The sequence below is a fragment of the Bufo gargarizans genome, chromosome 6 (assembly GCF_014858855.1).
Source record: "Bufo gargarizans isolate SCDJY-AF-19 chromosome 6, ASM1485885v1, whole genome shotgun sequence".
Taxonomy (NCBI): domain Eukaryota; kingdom Metazoa; phylum Chordata; class Amphibia; order Anura; family Bufonidae; genus Bufo; species Bufo gargarizans.
The window spans coordinates 347,454,730-347,472,206 of record NC_058085.1 but is presented as its reverse complement, the minus strand read 5'-3'; the positions used below and the strand labels follow the sequence as shown (position 1 = coordinate 347,472,206).

General features: G+C 45.9%; 1 protein-coding gene across 1 annotated transcript in view; it reads right to left on the bottom strand.

Moving 5' to 3' along the window:
* Window positions 1-3,386: 3,386 nt before the first annotated feature.
* LOC122940696 (Hermansky-Pudlak syndrome 1 protein homolog) overlaps window positions 3,387-17,477 on the bottom strand; it is a 45,174-nt gene continuing 31,083 nt past the window's right edge. Inside the window, exons 16-19 of the mRNA XM_044297402.1 lie at window positions 13,257-13,401; window positions 10,596-10,709; window positions 8,832-8,914; window positions 3,387-4,253 (exon numbers count right to left, since the gene is read on the bottom strand). Of these exons, the coding sequence (XP_044153337.1) occupies window positions 4,091-4,253; window positions 8,832-8,914; window positions 10,596-10,709; window positions 13,257-13,401 (505 nt within the window). The 3' untranslated portion in view covers window positions 3,387-4,090. The remainder of the gene's footprint in view (window positions 4,254-8,831; window positions 8,915-10,595; window positions 10,710-13,256; window positions 13,402-17,477) is intronic.

The window sequence follows — 17,477 nt, the reverse complement described above, 5'->3', positions numbered from 1 at the left end:
ACCGCGACCTCCCTTCCAGGTACGTAGGCCTGCTGAAATGTGGCCCCAAAGTGATCGATGACAGGCCGTATCTTATACAGCCGGTCATAGGCAGGATCACCTCGGGGTGGACATGCTGCATTATCGGAATAATGCAGACATTTCCGGATGGCCTCAAACCGGGAGCGTGTCATGACCATACTGTACAGTGGGGTCTGGTACAGGACGTCCCCACTCCAGTATTGCCTGACACTGGGTTTTTGGACTAGACCCATATGCAGCACGAGGCCCCAAAATGTCCTCATTTCGGCTGCACTGACCGGCGTCCAGCCACCGGGTCTAGCCAAAACTGAGCCTGGGTTTTGAGCGACGAACTGTTGGGCGTACAGATTCGTCTGCTCCACCATCAAATTCACCAGTGGGTTACTGAAAAAAAAACTAAAATAGTCAATTTCAGTAAACCCCACTGTGGGAATCTGGATTCCAGGATTGCCAGCGAAATCCGGAATCTCAGGCTCAAAGTCCACTGGGGGACACCAGCTAAGTTCATCGGCAGGGGTCTCCGGTGAACTTATTTGGTGGGCCGGGAAACCAGTACGAACCCCAGGGCGGCTCGTACTAGGGTGGGCCACAGGATCCCTAGCATGTGCGGCCCCTGGCTCCGCCTGGCGGCGTCTCCGCCGCCTTGGTGGCTCATCGTCATCCGATGATGATGAGGAGGATGCTGATGATAAGAGGAATGTGGGGTCATCCTCATCCTCACTGGGGCTCTCGGAGTCGGAGGCAATCTGGGCATATGCCTCCTCGGCCGAGAACACCCGGCGGGCCATGGGTGTGTGTGCGTGTAGGTGTGCGTGTGTGTAAAACTTTATTATATGTGCGTGTGTGTGGGGGCAACGGGTGTTCGCGTACTAAAAAAAGGAAAAAAGGGCAAGTGTTAGGAAAAAAAAAAAGTTGCTGATTAGCGGTACAACGCTGATCAGCGGTGGGGCAGGCGATGCGCTAACAGTGGACGGACGCTAAAAAGTGCCGACCAGTCAGCGAACGCAGAAAAAAAAGTGGTGGTGAGGGGGCTAGTGGTGGTGGTGGGGGGGGGGGGTTGGGGGGAGTGGTGGGGGGATGGGTGGAGGGGGCTGGTGGTGGTGGGGGGCTGGTAGGGGGGGGCAAGTGGCAGGGGGGGGTCTGGGGTCTGATAGATGGATCAAAAAAAGTTTTGTGTAAAAGTTAAAAGTTTTTTTTTTTTTTTTTTTCCTAACTAACTTTTCCCTTCTTTCCCTGCCTAACGATGCCTCTCCCTCACTGACCCTAACCTACCTGGGTGGCGATGGGTGCAGGAGGGTGATGGATGGCGATTAGGGGGACACAGGAGCTGGTGCTGGACGATGCTGCCGGGTGCTCGTGCAGAACAGGAAGAGGAGGGGAGAGAGGAGCGCAGGAAGTTTGAATCTCGCGCCTCTCTCCCCTGCACCAATCAGCACCCTGGACAGCAGTGTTCAGCACCAGGGCCAGCACCGCCTCCTCAAATCCTCGGACTGCGATTGGTGGTGTATAATTACGCCACCGATCGCAGTCTTTTTCCGGTTCATCGGGTCACCGGACACCCGAATGGACCGGAAACGCAGAAAACCGCAGGTCTGAATTGACCTGCGGTTTTCTGCGATCGCCGATACGGGGGGGTCAAATGACCCCCCCCTGCGTTGTTACGGGATGCCGGCTGAATGATTTCAGCCGAAATCCCGTTCCGATTAACCCCCGCGGCGCCGGAATGCCGATTTTAAGTCAGGACGTACCGGTACGCCCTTGGTCCTTAAGGACTCGGGAAATAGGGCGTACCGGTACGCCCTGTGTCCTTAAGGGGTTAAAAAAGTCAATTTTGGACATTTTCTTGAAAATGTGAAAAGTCGCTTCCAAAGATATGCCTTCTAGAGAGTTAATATAAAGTAGATATAAGGTGAATGTTAATTAAAGGGGTATTCCGATCACAGACAATGGGGGCATATCGCTAGGAGGTGGTGGCCGGAGGATCCCAGATTTCCCGGGGTCCAGCCACCGTCAAACGCTCTCACCATACAAGTGAATGGGAGCGCACAGATGCGCGGCCACAGCTCCCATTCATTTCTATAGGGCCGATGGAAATAGCAGAGCCAGCGGCTATTTTTGGTTGCCCCACAGAAATAAATGGAGCGCGGCAGCGCATGTGCAGGGCGCCCCCGGCCACTCCGTTCTTGGTGTAGGTGCAGATCCCAGAGGTGGGACCCGCACCTCTCAGACACCTCCTAGCGATATGCCCCCATTGTCTGTGATGGGAATACCACTTTAAAAACTATTTTGTGAGGTATCACCAACTGTCTTAGAAGCAGAACATTTTTAATTTTGAAAATGGATTTTTTTTCCCCAAATTTTCTGCAAATTTGGGATTTTTTTAATGAATGAAATTAAAACATTTACCACTAACATGAAGTACGTGTCAAAAAAAATCATCAGTGGGTCTATGTCAGTGTTGGGCCACTGCAAGACTTACCGGGGTCCTTATGATTTACTTGTAAATTTAAGTGCAATATGGTGAATGCTTCTCAGATCTGTAAAGTCTATGATATTAGAAGGCAAACCACAGTAAATGTTTAACCCTTTATTATTTCATGTGACAGATTTCTATGTACATTGTCCAAAATTCTATGCAATTCAACAGATATAAAAAAAATATTCCCACTTTAAAGGGGTTCTCCAGGAAACAAATATTGATGGCCCGATCCTCATCAATATCAGACTGGTGGGGTCCGACACACCTGCCGATCTGCTGTTTCAGGCTGCGCAGCGGGAAACTATATTGTAAACATAGGTGAAGGCGGACAGCACCATATACTGTGTTGTGACCGTTCTGGGGTACTGCAGCTCAGCTCCCATTCAAGTGAACAGGAGGAGGAACTACACATTGTCCAGAGCCTTCTGCTTACATCCGTACTCTGGTAATTTCCAGCACTGCAGCGGCCCAAAACAGCTGATCACTGGAGGTACTGGGAGTCGGACCCCCACCGATCTGAAATTATGACCTATCCTGAGGATAGGCTATCAATATCTGTAACCCAGAGAACCCCTTTACGGTACTTTCCCACTTGCATTTTTCTTTTCCGGTATTGAGTTCCGTCCTAGGGGCTCTATACTGGAAAAGAACTGATCAGTTTATCACCATGCATTGTGAATGGAGAGCAATCCGTTCAGGATGCATCAGGAGGTCTTCAGTTCAGTCTTTTGACTGATCAGGACAAAGATAAAACCGCTGCATGCTATGGTTTTATCTCCGGCTAAAAAAACTTAAATGAAAAAAAATAAATGACAGATCGTTTTTTTTTTTTTAGATGACACCGGAAAGACAGATCCGGCATTTCAATGCATTTTTGTGACTGATCAGGATCCTGATCAGTCTTACAAATGCCATCAGTTGGCATACGTTTTCCAGCAACGGAACTGCTTGCCGGATCACTCTGCCGCAAGTGTGAAAGTAGCCTTAATAATTCATTAGTAATTGCGACGCCGTCATCAGTATTCTAAACCTGAAAAAACCCTTTAATGTGCAGTAAATGTCGCATCTATCTACCTAATAAATAATACTCTCGTGTATATGAGACATGGCCCCAGGAGGACATTGATTACCGGGTACGTTTGGTTCATGCACCGATTTCCCCTTCTGTCCATTTACATTCAATTTTTAAGGGTTTGTTTGAGATTAGAAAAAAGGGGTTTGCTTAATTTTTCATATACAGCGCTACCCTTCTTCATGGGCTGTATCTGGTATTGCACCTCAGCTCCATTTACATGAATACTGCAATACCAGACATGACCCATGAAGAAGGGTGGCGCTGTTGTTGATTTTTTTTTTTTTATCTCACACAAACCCTTTAACTGCACCAATTAAACACCAATCTCTGCATCTCTGCCCTGGCCGACCAGCTTTCTTTGGGCTTATTTTCTCTGCTTTCTCCTAAGAGCTATGACGTGTCAGGGCGGTACAGAGTGGACGTGTCAGGGGGCGGTACAGAGTGGACGTGTCAGGGCGGTACAGAGTGGACGTGTGCAGGGGATGGAGTCAGGACGATGGCCGGTGAGGCGGTCCCTACAGGAGTGGTATACGCGAAGGCTCCCACAGCTTACGAGCCAGGTCCCGGCACTGCTGGATGATGAACTCCGGCGGGATAATGCCCAGGTGCAGGGTCAGCAGCTCGTAGCACTTCACCACCTCCGTCTGGTGATGGTTAATGTAATATCGAAGTAATTTCCTAGAGGGAAAAGATTTTTTTTTTTTTTTAGTAAATTTGGCACAAACCTGTCAAATTCCAAAAATCAATCATTGCAGACATCATATAGTACAGGACAATCTCTAATAAAGATAGAACCAGCCCTGTACCTCACATGGACCCAGAGATCTCCACATTCATTGCTCCAATTCTTCTAAGAATTTTTTTTTCCAGCTGGCAGCTCGGGGGTGTGTCCCTTCTGCTGCAGTTCTCCCTATCACAGCTCGGAGGAAGGGAGTGTCCATCCTGCCACAACTCTCTCCTCATCACAGCTCAAGGGGTGTGTTCCTTCAGCTGCAGCTCTCTCACCATCACAGCTCAGGTGTGCCCTTTCTGCTGCAGCTCTCTTTGCATCACAGCCCAGGAGGTGTGCCCTTTTTGCTATAGCTCTCACCGTATCACAGCTCAGGGGCCATGTCCTTTCTACTGCAGCACTCTCCCCATCATACCCTGGGCGGGGGTGGGGGTGCCTTCAGCTGGAGCTCTCTGCCTGTCACTGGTACAGTTTCTGAGGTGGACGTAGACATAAGGAAAGAACAGCAGGTGGCGCTATACAGATACATTTTATTGAATATCTCAGTAGCTATACTAAATACCTGCAATTACAAAAAAAATGCACAACCAGCTGCTGGTTTTACAAATGTAGGATATTTTGTTTGTGGGATAAATCGATGATTATTATGAATAACAACAAGAATTATTATTCTATATAGATATAATCTACTGTTTTACTGGAAACTGCCCTTAAAAGAGAGGACTCTTCACGGACATTCCCTTTAAAGGGGTTTTCGCACAAAAAATATTATTCAATAAAATGTACCTGTATAGTGCCACCTGCAGTTTGTTCCTTTCCTTACTTCTTTGTCCTGCTCACTGAGAAGGCCGCACATGCTCAGTTTCATCCTTCAACTGCCCCCTGAGCTGTGATAGGGAGAGCTGAGACACGCCCCCTGAGCTGTGATGATAGGGAGAGCTGAGACACGCCCCCTGAGCTGTGATGATAGGGAGAGCTGAGACACGCCCCCTGAGCTGTGATGATAGGGAGAGCTGAGACACGCCCCCTGAGCTGTGATGATAGGGAGAGCTGAGACACGCCCCCTGAGCTGTGATGATAGCGAGAGCTGAGACACGCCCCCTGAGCTGTGATGATAGCGAGAGCTGAGACACGCCCCCTGAGCTGTGATGATAGCGAGAGCTGAGACACGCCCCCTGAGCTGTGATAGGGAGAGCTGAGACACGCCCCCTGAGCTGTGATAGGGAGAGCTGAGACACGCCCCCTGAGCTGCAGCAGAATAGACACTCCCCTTGAGCTGTCAGCTTGATAGAAATCTAGCAGAGCAATGAATGTGGAGATCTCTGGATCCATGTGAGGTACAGGGATGGTTCTAGCTGTGTTAGAAAGAGTTTTTCATGTACTATATGATGATTTTCATTTTTTACATTAGTCATGGATTAACCCCTTTAAGGCCACTATTGCAATAGGCTGATCTCCTTGGATCTGGCTTGCGGGGCCACAGACAATTTGTGGTCAGCTGCTCACTTCTCCTGCAGCGGCCACTACAGGAAAAAAGTAGTATTAGATATGCGGCCATTCAAATAAAAACATGGATGGCCAGATCTCACTAGCTGGTGGAGAACCGCTGCCGGCTCCTAGATTGGACTCCCTAATAACATGCATATGCCTAAGTGGGTTACCCGCTTTATATGTCATGAAGACCTTGGAAAATTGTCAGCCCAATCCTTAGGCCCCCATACACATTAGATAGCAGCCAGATACCATGTAGAAAACGTTCAACACCCCTTATCAGAGAAAATGCCGTTAATTGAACGCGCGCCTCTTATTCTAGATGGTCTCGTGTATACGTGGGAATACCGGGATGTTCTCCCTTTAGTAAGTGAAGCGAGATAACGAAAAGCTCTTTGCATCTAATTAACATTTAAACCAATTGCTGGGTAGAGAGGCGATAATGTGAGATCTCAGCGGAGCACTTCACAAAGACAATCTACACTCCTTAATACACAGCGGTGGAGACACGACAGGTGAATAATAAGACATCTATAGGCCTTAAAGTGGAAGAAATCCCAAAATCATCGTAGACACAAGTCAGGGGGGTCACCTGAGGTCCGAAGGACTCTGGATCCAGTGGCACAGGATCCGCACTGCACTGGATCTCTACTGCAACCTGCTGAGCAAAGACTCGCTAGCCACTTTAAAGGGGTATTCCAGTTGTTACAGATTATCCACAGGATAAGGGGTAACTATTAGATTGGTGGGGCGAGCATGCACACTGCTGATCCGTTTATCTCTATGGGAATTTTGGAGATAGTCGCGTAGAACACTTAGCAATTTCTGGACCTCCCATAGAGATGAATGGAATGGCAGTGCACACGCCCGACCTGGTGCTCCATTCATTTCAGGGGGCTCTATAGGGGTCCCCAGCAGTAGGACCCCCACCAATCTAATAGTTATCCTCTATCTTGTAACAGTCGGAATACTCCTTTAAGCTAGACATACACACTAGACAAAGGTTGGCCGAACCACCCAATGATTTCAGCAGGGCGGGCTGACCATATAACGTGTCGGGGCCTCCCAACTCTCCCCTGACCACAAATGTTAGAGGAGACAACGATCACGCAGTTTGGTCCAGGGGTATTTGGCAGCTACTTTCTCCGCTCTCCCCATTCAAGAGACATACATGCTTAGCCAAGTTTTCATACGTATGGGGGGGTCGGGAGACATAGCGGTCACCGAATGAGCGTTCAGAAGACAGCTATGTAATATGTATGGCCAGTGTCAGTCAGTTACAACGTAATAACAATTCTGGAGAATCTACTCTTATGACTCTATGCTGTGCCTTTGCTCTGTTATTTCTACTAGAAATGTATGAATGAATTAGCAGCAGCTGGCAGTAAAGGTACAGAAGGGTGATACCAGTCAGGGGGGTCTCCCTGCCCAGTCTGACACCAGCAGCACTGATTGGACAGAGTCAGACACACCCACTACTGGTAACACCCAGCAGTACCTTTACTGCAGACTGCTGGAAATTTATTTGTAAACTTCTAGCAGGAATAATAGAGGAATGGCACAACATAGAGGCATGAGAATAGATGCCCCAGAATTGTTATTACATGGGGGATGCAAGAAGTTACTAAAGCTGACATGTCAGGGGAGGGGACAGGTCTATTCATACAGGAATTGGGTGGTGGTCTAAGCTTGTGGACTCAATTTCTCATATACTTTGCATTTCACATTCTGGCCACGACCCCTGCTTGCTGTATAGGCTGCACTACTCGTTTTTGCTCATAATCACCGATGTGAGAACTGGGCCCAACAATGCGTGAGTGCAGGGAAATGTATCAGAGGTCATTGTACTGACTGGATACAATTGAAGCAAACTCAGCTGTGAGGAGTATTAGCTCAGGACAGGTTTTCAGTCTTTGGATGGAAAAAAGAATGTTCCTATTTATTGAAAGCAAGCAGGGATCTTGGAAAAGTGAGGGATTAGATCACAATGTATATAAGAAAGTTGCAGAACTTTTCATTATACTATGAGTCAAGGGGTTGTGCCAAGATTTAGACTTATAAATGTCTGATCATGGAGTCTAACCGCTGGGACCCCTATCAGTCGTGAGAATGGGGGTCTGTACGAATGCGGCAGCGCATGTGTCCTTCTGCCCACTCGCCTATATTTGTCAGTCCCATAGACTTTCAATGGAGCGACAGTGCACATGCTTGACCACCAGCTCCATTCAAACAGGGACACGGGCCCCCCATTCTCATGATCAGTGGAGATCGCAGCAGTCAGAATCAGATGTATCAGGCACGTATCCACTATGCCAGTGTTTCCCAACCAGTGTGCCTCCAGCTGTTGCAAAACTACAACTCCCAGCATGCCCGGACAGCCTTTGTCTGCATGGGCATGCTGGGAGTTGTAGTTTTGCAACAGCTGGAGGCACACTGGTTGGGAAACACTGCACTATGCTATGGATAGGGTATAAGCTGAAATATAAGCACAATCCCTTTAACCCCTATGGGCCTGGTGTATGGAGCAGGTTTAGAACGCCTAGCGCTGTCTTTTACGCCTGCGCTGTTGTGCAAAGACTTGACTTGCTTGGCACCGACCATGTCATTCCACCCAGAAGTGGAGGCTTCCAGGTAGAATGATGTGGTCGGCGCCTGCGCCATTTGAATCTGCTCTGCTTGTCATGAATACAAAGCTAGACATGATGTCTAGCACTGTCAAGGGGGAGGGGGGTTCATTGTGAGCACTAAGAGGGTAGCTGTAGTGGTGCTCGAAGCCCTGCAGCCAGCCCCTTGGTGCTCCAAATGGCTCATCTGCATACTGATAAAAGTACAAATAACAATAGCTATAAAAGAAAGAAATATGTTGTTTTAATCAGCATGATCAACCCTACTAGGCAATATGCCTGGTTTAATGGGATTGATCATGCTGACAGAGGCTCTTTAAGGGGTTAAGCTTTATTAATGTAAAATTAGACAAATTTAAACAACCCCTTTAATTTTATTCAGAAAAAAATAAAATAAAATCATACCATTACCTATAATATTCTCCTGCTAGCATTCCTATTGGAGCAGAGTCGTCTCCAAGCACCGGTACATCAATGGCTTCCAGTTTATCCCCCTGTTATAAGACCACAAATACATGTGAGATATATACAGTATAGACTCACATTAAGGGACAGACACCTGAGGCCCCTGTGCAAGAACAGTACGTGGACCCTTTGCTCTCCACCTGTAGTTGCAACGGGGGTGCTGCCGTTACACCTAGAGGCTCTGCTCTCTCTGCAACTACCACGCCCTGCACTTTGATTGACATGACCAGGCGTGATGGAGTTTACACTTTTGTGGAGAGGGCTCGGCAGTTGCAGAGAGAGCAGAACCTCTAGGTGTAACGGCAACGACTCCATTGCTCCTAGAGGCTCATTTGCATATATCGGTCTCCCTCTTACTAAACTCTCCCCCCTTAAGTCTGTCCTAAATGCTGCAGCCAGGCTCATCTATCCATCCAACCGCTACACTGATGCTACTAGTCTGTGCCAGTCACTTTACTGGATGCCCATCCACCACAGAATACAGTTCAAACTTCTCACCATCACCCACAAAGCTCTGCACAGTGCTGCACCTCCATACATCTCCTCCCTCATCTCCATCTACCACCCTACTCGTGCTCTCCACAGTGCTGCACCTCCATACATCTCCTCCCTCATCTCCATCTACCACCCTACTCATGCTCTCCACAGTGCTGCACCTCCATACATCTCCTCCCTCATCTCCATCTACCACCCTACTCGTGCTCTCCACAGTGCTGCACCTCCATACATCTCCTCCCTCATCTCCATCTACCACCCTACTCGTGCTCTCCACAGTGCTGCACCTCCATACATCTCCTCCCTCATCTCCATCTACCACCCTACTCGTGCTCTCCACAGTGCTGCACCTCCATACATCTCCTCCCTCATCTCCATCTACCACCCTACTCGTGCTCTCCACAGTGCTGCACCTCCATACATCTCCATCTACCACCCTACTCGTGCTCTCCACAGTGCTGCACCTCCATACATCTCCATCTACCACCCTACTCGTGCTCTCCACAGTGCTGCACCTCCATACATCTCCTCCCTCATCTCCATCTACCACCCTACTCGTGCTCTCCGTTCTGTTAGTGACCCAAGATTAATAGCCTCCATAATTTGTACCTCTCACTCCAGTCTTCAAGACTTTTCTCGAGCTGCACCTACTCTCTGGAATACTCTTCCCCGGAATATTAGGTCAATTCACAACTTCTCCACTTTTAAACATGCCTTAAAAACACATCGTCAGGCAGGCTTATCAAGCTACCTAAACTGACTTTTCCCCGACTAAACCTCCCCCCACCAACTCCTCTGGCCTGAACTCTATATTCTAGTAGTCCCAAACCCGAAGCAGATCGGCCGGCACCACTCCTGTCAGTTCAATAGTGACTTGAATCCTACTTATCACAATCAACTACCTTATGTGTCACCCCCAATTCCTTATAGATTGTAAGCTCTTGCGAGCAGGGCCCTGACTCCTAGGGACCAACACAGATGCCTTCAGCTGCCATGCGCACATGTACAGTTGTGTTCAAAATAATAGCAGTCAGACATCGCTAACCTGATCAATCACGGTTTTTGGTAGAAATGACATTTCTACATGGCAAATTATTTAGTAGCAGGATTTTTCAGTACTGCTTAACCAAAAAGTTAACACTGTAAAAAACATTTTATGACTCATTCTGCAAAGAGGAAGTCGCCGAAGTGATAAAATATATGAAAAACGCTCACGGCTTCGTTCTCAAACCACAGGAAATAGCAACAATAATAATCGCCATCTCGAAACGTGAGTGTGGTGTAGCCCTTCTGAAGATAGCGGCGAGACATCCCGATCAGGAACCAAACCTAGGAAGACACACAAAGCAAGGAGTCGTCAGTCACCGTGAGGAACTATAGTCGTGGCCAAAAGTTTTGAGAGTGACACAAATATTAGTTTTCACAAAGTTTGCTGCTAAACTGCTTTTAGATCTTTGTTTCCGTTGTTTCTGTGATGTAGTGAAATATAATTACACGCACTTCATACGTTTCAAAGGCTTTTATCGACAATTACATGACATTTATGCAAAGAGTCAGTATTTGCAGTGTTGGCCCTTCTTTTCAGGACCTCTGCAATTCCACTGCGCATGCTCTAAATCAACTTCTGGGCAAATTCCTGACTGATAGCAACCCATTCTTTCATAATCACTTCTTGCAGTTTGTCAGAATTAGTGGGTTTTTGTTTGTCCACCCGCCTCTTGAGGATTGACCACAAGTTCTCAATGGGATTAAGATCTGGGGAGTTTCCAGGCCATGGACCCAAAATGTCAACGTTTTGGTCTCCGAGCCACTTAGTTATCACTTTTGCCTTATGGCACGGTGCTCCATCGTGCTGGAAAATGCATTGTTCTTCACCAAACTGTTGTTGGATTAAGTTGCTGTTGGAGGGTGTTTTGGTGCCATTCTTTATTCATGGCTGTGTTTTGGGGCCCACTCCTTTGGATGAGAAGCAACCCCACACATGAATGGTCTCAGGATGCTTTACTGTTGGCATGACACAGGACTGATGGTAGCGCTCACCTTTTCTTCTCCAGACAAGCCTTTTTCCTGATGCCCCAAACAATCGGAAAGAAGCTTCATCGGAGAATATGACTTTGCCCCAGTCCTCAGCAGTCCATTCACCATATTTTCTGCAGAAGAGCAATCTGTCCCTGGTGTTTTTTTTGGAGATAAGTGGCTTCTTTGCTGCCCTTCTTGACACCAGGTCATCTTCCAAAAGTCTTCGCCTCACTGTGCGTGCAGATGCGCTCACACCTGCCTGCTGCCATTCCTGAGCAAGCTCTGCACTGGTGGCACTCCGATCCTGCAGCTGAATCCTCTTTAGGAGACGATCCTGGCGCTTGCTGGACTTTCTTGGACGCCCTGAAGCCTTCTTAACAAGAATTGAACCTCTTTCCTTGAAGTTCTTGATGATCCTATAAATTGTTGATTGAGGTGCAATCTAAGTAGCCACAATATCCTTGCCTGTGAAGCCATTTTTATGCAACGCAATGATGGCTGCACGCGTTTCTTTGCAGGTCACCATGGTTAACAATGGAAGAACAAGGATTTCAAGCATCACCCTCCTTTTTACAGGTCAAGTCTGCCATTTTACCCCAATCAGCCTGACATAATGATCTCCAGCCTTGTGCTCGTCAACATTCTCACCTGAGTTAACAAGATGATTACTGAAATGATCTCAGCAGGTCTTTTAATGACAGCAATGAAATGCAGTGGAAAGTTTTTTTCGGATTTAGTTAATTTTCATGGCAAAGAAGGACTATGCAATTCATCTGATCACTCTTCATAACATTTTAGAGGATATGCAAATTGCTATTATAAAAACTTGAGCAGCAACTTTTCCAATTTCCAATATTTATGTAATTCTCTAAACTTTTGGCCACGACTGTACTTCAAATACAGGGTCTGAGGGGGCGTGACACAGGGATCAGCAGCAAGTCATGCAGCACCCCCTTAAGGTCTTTCACTAGGCATAACACTGTATATCAGCTTGACCAACAATGTATCAATAGTATGTGCCGAAATATTGGCGTTGCCATTACTCCTAGAATCTCAGGCAGTGAAAATGTCATCACACCTGGTCCTGTCAATCAAAGTGCAGGGGGTGTGGCAGTTGCAGAGACATCAGAGCCTCTAGGTGTAATGGCAACGCCCCTGTTGCTCCTAGAGGCTCATTTGCATATAATAAAACATTTAGTTTTCTCAGCAATGCGGGCACATGTGAACATGGGACCAACACAGATGCCTTCAGCTGCCAAGCGCACAAGTAACAGGTCAACCGGTGTCTTAGGGACAAATGCTCTTTACCACAATCAGGATGAATGATGGAATATTCACACAAGCATAACACTAACATACAGGTGTATTCTTTGTGATGCTAATTATCAAACAAGAGAATTCTCCAAGAGTTTCATCTCCAAAGACCTGGAACGGAATTGGTTTTTATTGTGATTTTTATTTTATTTTTTACAAATTACTAATTAATTTGTGTACGTTGTGTTCAAACACCTGCTTGTAACGATTATCCCATTAGCAACCATTCTGCAACCTGTGGCTCTCCAGCTGTTGCAAAACCATTAGGGCCATGCTGGGAGTAGTAGTTTTGAAACTGCTGGAGACCTAGGAGGTTGCATACTGGGATTTGTAGTTCTATAGCTTTCTCTGCATCGATCTTTCTTCACAGATCTTGTGCATTACAAATTCTGCCGGACCCCCAGGACACATTTCCACCCACCAAGGATATTGAAAACTGTTCTGTGACTATGTCAAAGAGTTTTCTTTGAAGATCTGCCGGCTCATCTGTTAACGCTGTTCTCGCAGCACATTAGCCACGCTGAACTCCCGCACTGAAAATACCTTGTTTTTTATGAAATTCGCCAATACGCTGTTTCCGAGCTCCGTAGTGGATTTATCTTCAATGGTTATGGAAGGAGCCACCATTTGTCCTACTGTGCGATCCACATAAATAAAATGCACCAAGCCAGGAAATTCTTCCAAGTAAGTGAATAGAACGGTTAAGGGAAAAATTGTCATTTTTGGCTTTCCCTGTGTATAGGATTGCTTCAATAAACTGCAGTAAAAGTACTGAGGTATTAAACAGCTGAAACATTGATAAATGATACAGGGGCAACGGCTGAGTAATAGTTGCTACTTAAGTGGTTGCATCTTTATAGCTAAGGGACACATTCAGGACAATTTTTTTTTTCAATGTTTGCATTTCACTCATTTTAGGCTAAAAATTTTTTTTTTTCAATTGGGCTTTATTAATAATTTTCAGCCGTTTTTGAGATACAGGGGTTAAAAATCAGCTGACAGCTTATGTGAAACCTTATCTCTGATCTCCTGACCTCTTACACACTTATTAAGTCATATCATCATCGGTCTCATAAGAGCTTGGCTATAATGAGTGTTTATGAAGTCAGGAGATCAGAGAACACTTCACATGAGCCGTCAGCTGACAGGAATACGAAGTGATACTCTGCAATCAGACTGATTTTTTTTACCTGTGTAACTCAAAAACAGCTGAAAATTTTTAATGAAGACCAATCGAAAACTCCTATGAGGGATATGGCAGTCACAGAGATGGGTCAACTGCTCAGGAACCTACTCTATCAGCAGAGTCACTCAATAACCGAGATTCTTTTTACCGTGAACCCAGTCCTTCCATGTATTACATTACATGATCAACCATTTAGTGGTCATGCTGGGAGAGCGGCAGAGAGAGCTGTCAGATTTAGTGTCTGGACACAGAGTTATTTACAAACTTGCTGCAGAGATCACACCGGTCAATAAAAGATAAACCTGATAATTTTGAGTAGTTCCTAACCCTCACATATGTAAATTTAAAGTCTCTGCACACCTTTGGGAGCAATTTTTTTTATATACAGTTCTGATCAAAAGTTTAAGACCACTTGAAAAATGGCAGAAAATCCTATTTAGCACGGCTGGATCTTAACAAGGTTCCAAGTAGAGCTTCAACATGCAACAAGAAGAAATGGGAGTGAGACAAAAAAATTTTTGAGCATTCAATTTAATCAAAACAACGAATAAACTGAAACGGCTGTTTTTCAGCTGATCAAAAGTTTAGGACCACACCTCCCCAAAAAAAATAAAAAAAATAAACCCCCCCAAAACAGAAATCCAACTTCCAAACATGAACTCAGTAATGAGTAGCTTCGCGGTTATTGTTTATCACTTTAAAAATTCGTTTCGGCATGCTTGATGCAAGCGTTTCCATGAGGTGAGTGGGAACATTTTTCCAAGTGGTAAAGACGGCCGCACGAAAGCCATCTACTGTCTGGAACTGTTGTCCATTTTTGTAAACTTCCCTTGCCATCCATCCCCAAAGGTTCTCAATTGGATTTAGATCAGGGGAACACGCAGGATGGGCCAAAAGAGTGATGTTATTCTCCTGGAAGAAGTCCCTTGTCCTGCGGGCATTGTGTACTGTAGCGTTGTCCTGTTGAAAAACCCAGTCGTTACCACACAGATGAGGGCCCTCAGTCATGAGGAATGCTCTCTGCAACATCTGGACATAGCCAGCGGCCGTTTGACGCCCCTGCACTTCCTGAAGCTCCATTGTTCCACTGAAGGAAAAAGCACCCCAGACCATTATGGCGCCCCCTCCACTGTGGTGCGTAGAAAACATCTCAGGTGGGATCTGCTTGTCATGCCAGTAACGTTGGAAACCATCAGGACCATCAAGGGTACATTTTTTCTTATCAGAGAATAAAAAACTTTCTTCCACCTTTAAATGTGCCATGTTTGGTGCTCTCTTGCAAAGTCCAAACGAGCCGTTTTGTGGCGTTCAAGGAGACGAGATCTTTGAAGACGTTTTTTGTTTTTGAAGCCCTTCAGTCTCAGATGCCATCTGATGGTTATGGGGCTGCAGTCAGCACCAGTAAGGGCCTTAATTTAGGTCGAGGATCGTCCAGTGTCTTGACGGATAGCCAATTAGATCCTCTGGCTCAGTGCTGATGAAATTTTTTTGGGTCTTCCACTTGACTTTTTTGTTCCATAACCCTCAGGATCATTTAAGAAATTCCAGATGACTGTCTTACTGCATCCCACCTCAGCAGCCATGGCGCGCTGTGAGAGACCCTGCTTATGCAGTTCAACAACACAACAACGTTCAAAAAGGGAGAGTTTTTTTGCCTTTGCCATCACAACGTGTGACTACCTGACAGAAAATGACAATGAATCCACATCTTTGCACAGATTTGGCCTTTTAAAGGCATGTGGTCCTAAACTTTGGATCAGCTGAAAAACAGCCTGTTTCAGTTTATTCGTTGTTTTCATTAAATTAAATGCTCAAAAAATGTTTGGTCTCACTCTCATTCCTTCTTGTTGCATGTTGAAGCTCTACTTGGAACCTTGTTAAGATCCAACAATGTAAAATATGATTTTTTGCCATTTTTCAAGTGGTCTTAAACTTTTGATCAGGACTGTAATTGCATACAATTCATAAAAGTGAGAGAGTTTTCAATGTCCAATCAGACTGGGTTAAAAAGAAAATGATCTGACCAATCTCGTGGTTCTCCCGTTCTGACCCTACCCGGTCTCCATTGGTCTCTACTTCCTTCTCCGGTCTTGTAAATATCCGCTCAGCCAATTACTGGCTAAGGGTCTCCACTGCGGCCAGTGATTTCCAGTGTATTGAAACAGGACTGAGGAGTGGACCAGGGACCTGGGTTATGTCATGATGGGAGCAGCAGGGGATCGGTGAGGCGAGTACCCGCCCGTTGTTTAATTTTTTGCAATAGGGAGCTCCTCCTCCCTCTCCCAGCATGCATTGCATTCTCAATGAAGAAGACTGAGAGAAAGGGGGGGAAAAAATAAAATAAAACAAAAGAGGGGAAGGGAGACATAGCACATACATCTGCCTGTCCTGTATCGACTATATTACTAGATGGTTTTTGGAGGAAGACACCACTATCATCTGATGGGTATTTATTACAAACTTTCCTGTATTCTGGAAGGAAAAAAAGAATACAAGCTATAACCAATAGGCTCCTAAGAGAAGTACCCGCTCTCCCTATGTATCCACTATACGCTCTTCTGCTGCACTTCATATTATATGCTGCGTGCTTTTTATGTTTGAGCTTGTTATACATGCATTGTGTGTAGTATAAAGACCATGGCGGTGATGGATAAGAATAAAACCGTCTCTTCTGTTTATATTCTTTAACAATTTTTTGTATTGTTATACTTTAAAGCCGCTTTGATGAGCAGGATTCACATAATACACATTTTTACATAGAAAGAAACACAGGAGTGATAATTGTGGGCAGGTGCTATGCCAGCGGAATCCGGTGCGAATGAGAACACCGCCATCTAGTGGTGTACACATGAAATCCAAGTATATGAGCTACCAGGTATGTTTTACTATACATAGGGATTGTCCGGGATTTAAATATTGACGGCTCATCATCAGAAGTCTAAATCAATATTAGACGGGCAGGGTCCGACACCCAGTTGTTCTGGAGCTGGAAGTCGACACTGATACTACAAAGCTCCGTCCGTTGTGCAGCGCTGCTCCCACTGTACAGATTCTGAACCAGTAAGGGAACATGGGCCTTAAAGAGAACCCCACTATATACTGGTGTCTTCCTAAAGTAATAATTCTGGAGCGTATATTTTATTAAGGCTACATGCACACGAACGTTGTTTGTTTCCGTGTCCGTTTTTTTTTTTTTTTGTGGATATGATGTGGACCCATTAATTTCAATGGGTCCGCATCAGTATGTTCGTTCCGTAGCCCCGCAAGAAAATATAACATGTCCTATTCTTGTCCGTTTTAAGCATTGTTAGATGTTGGATCCGCAAGAAAAAGGGATGGCATACGGATGTCATCCGTTTTTTTTTTTGCAGACCGCAAAACACATATGGTGTTGTGCATGTAGCAAAGGGCTCGTTCACACAAACGTATACGGAACCATTCATTTCAATGGGTCCGCAAAAGATGCTCTGTCCCATGGCCCCGCAAAAATTATGAGACCTGTCCTAATCTTGTCCGTTTTGCAGACAAGAATAGGCATTTCTATAATGCGCCTCCTGTTCCATTCCGCAAATTGTGGA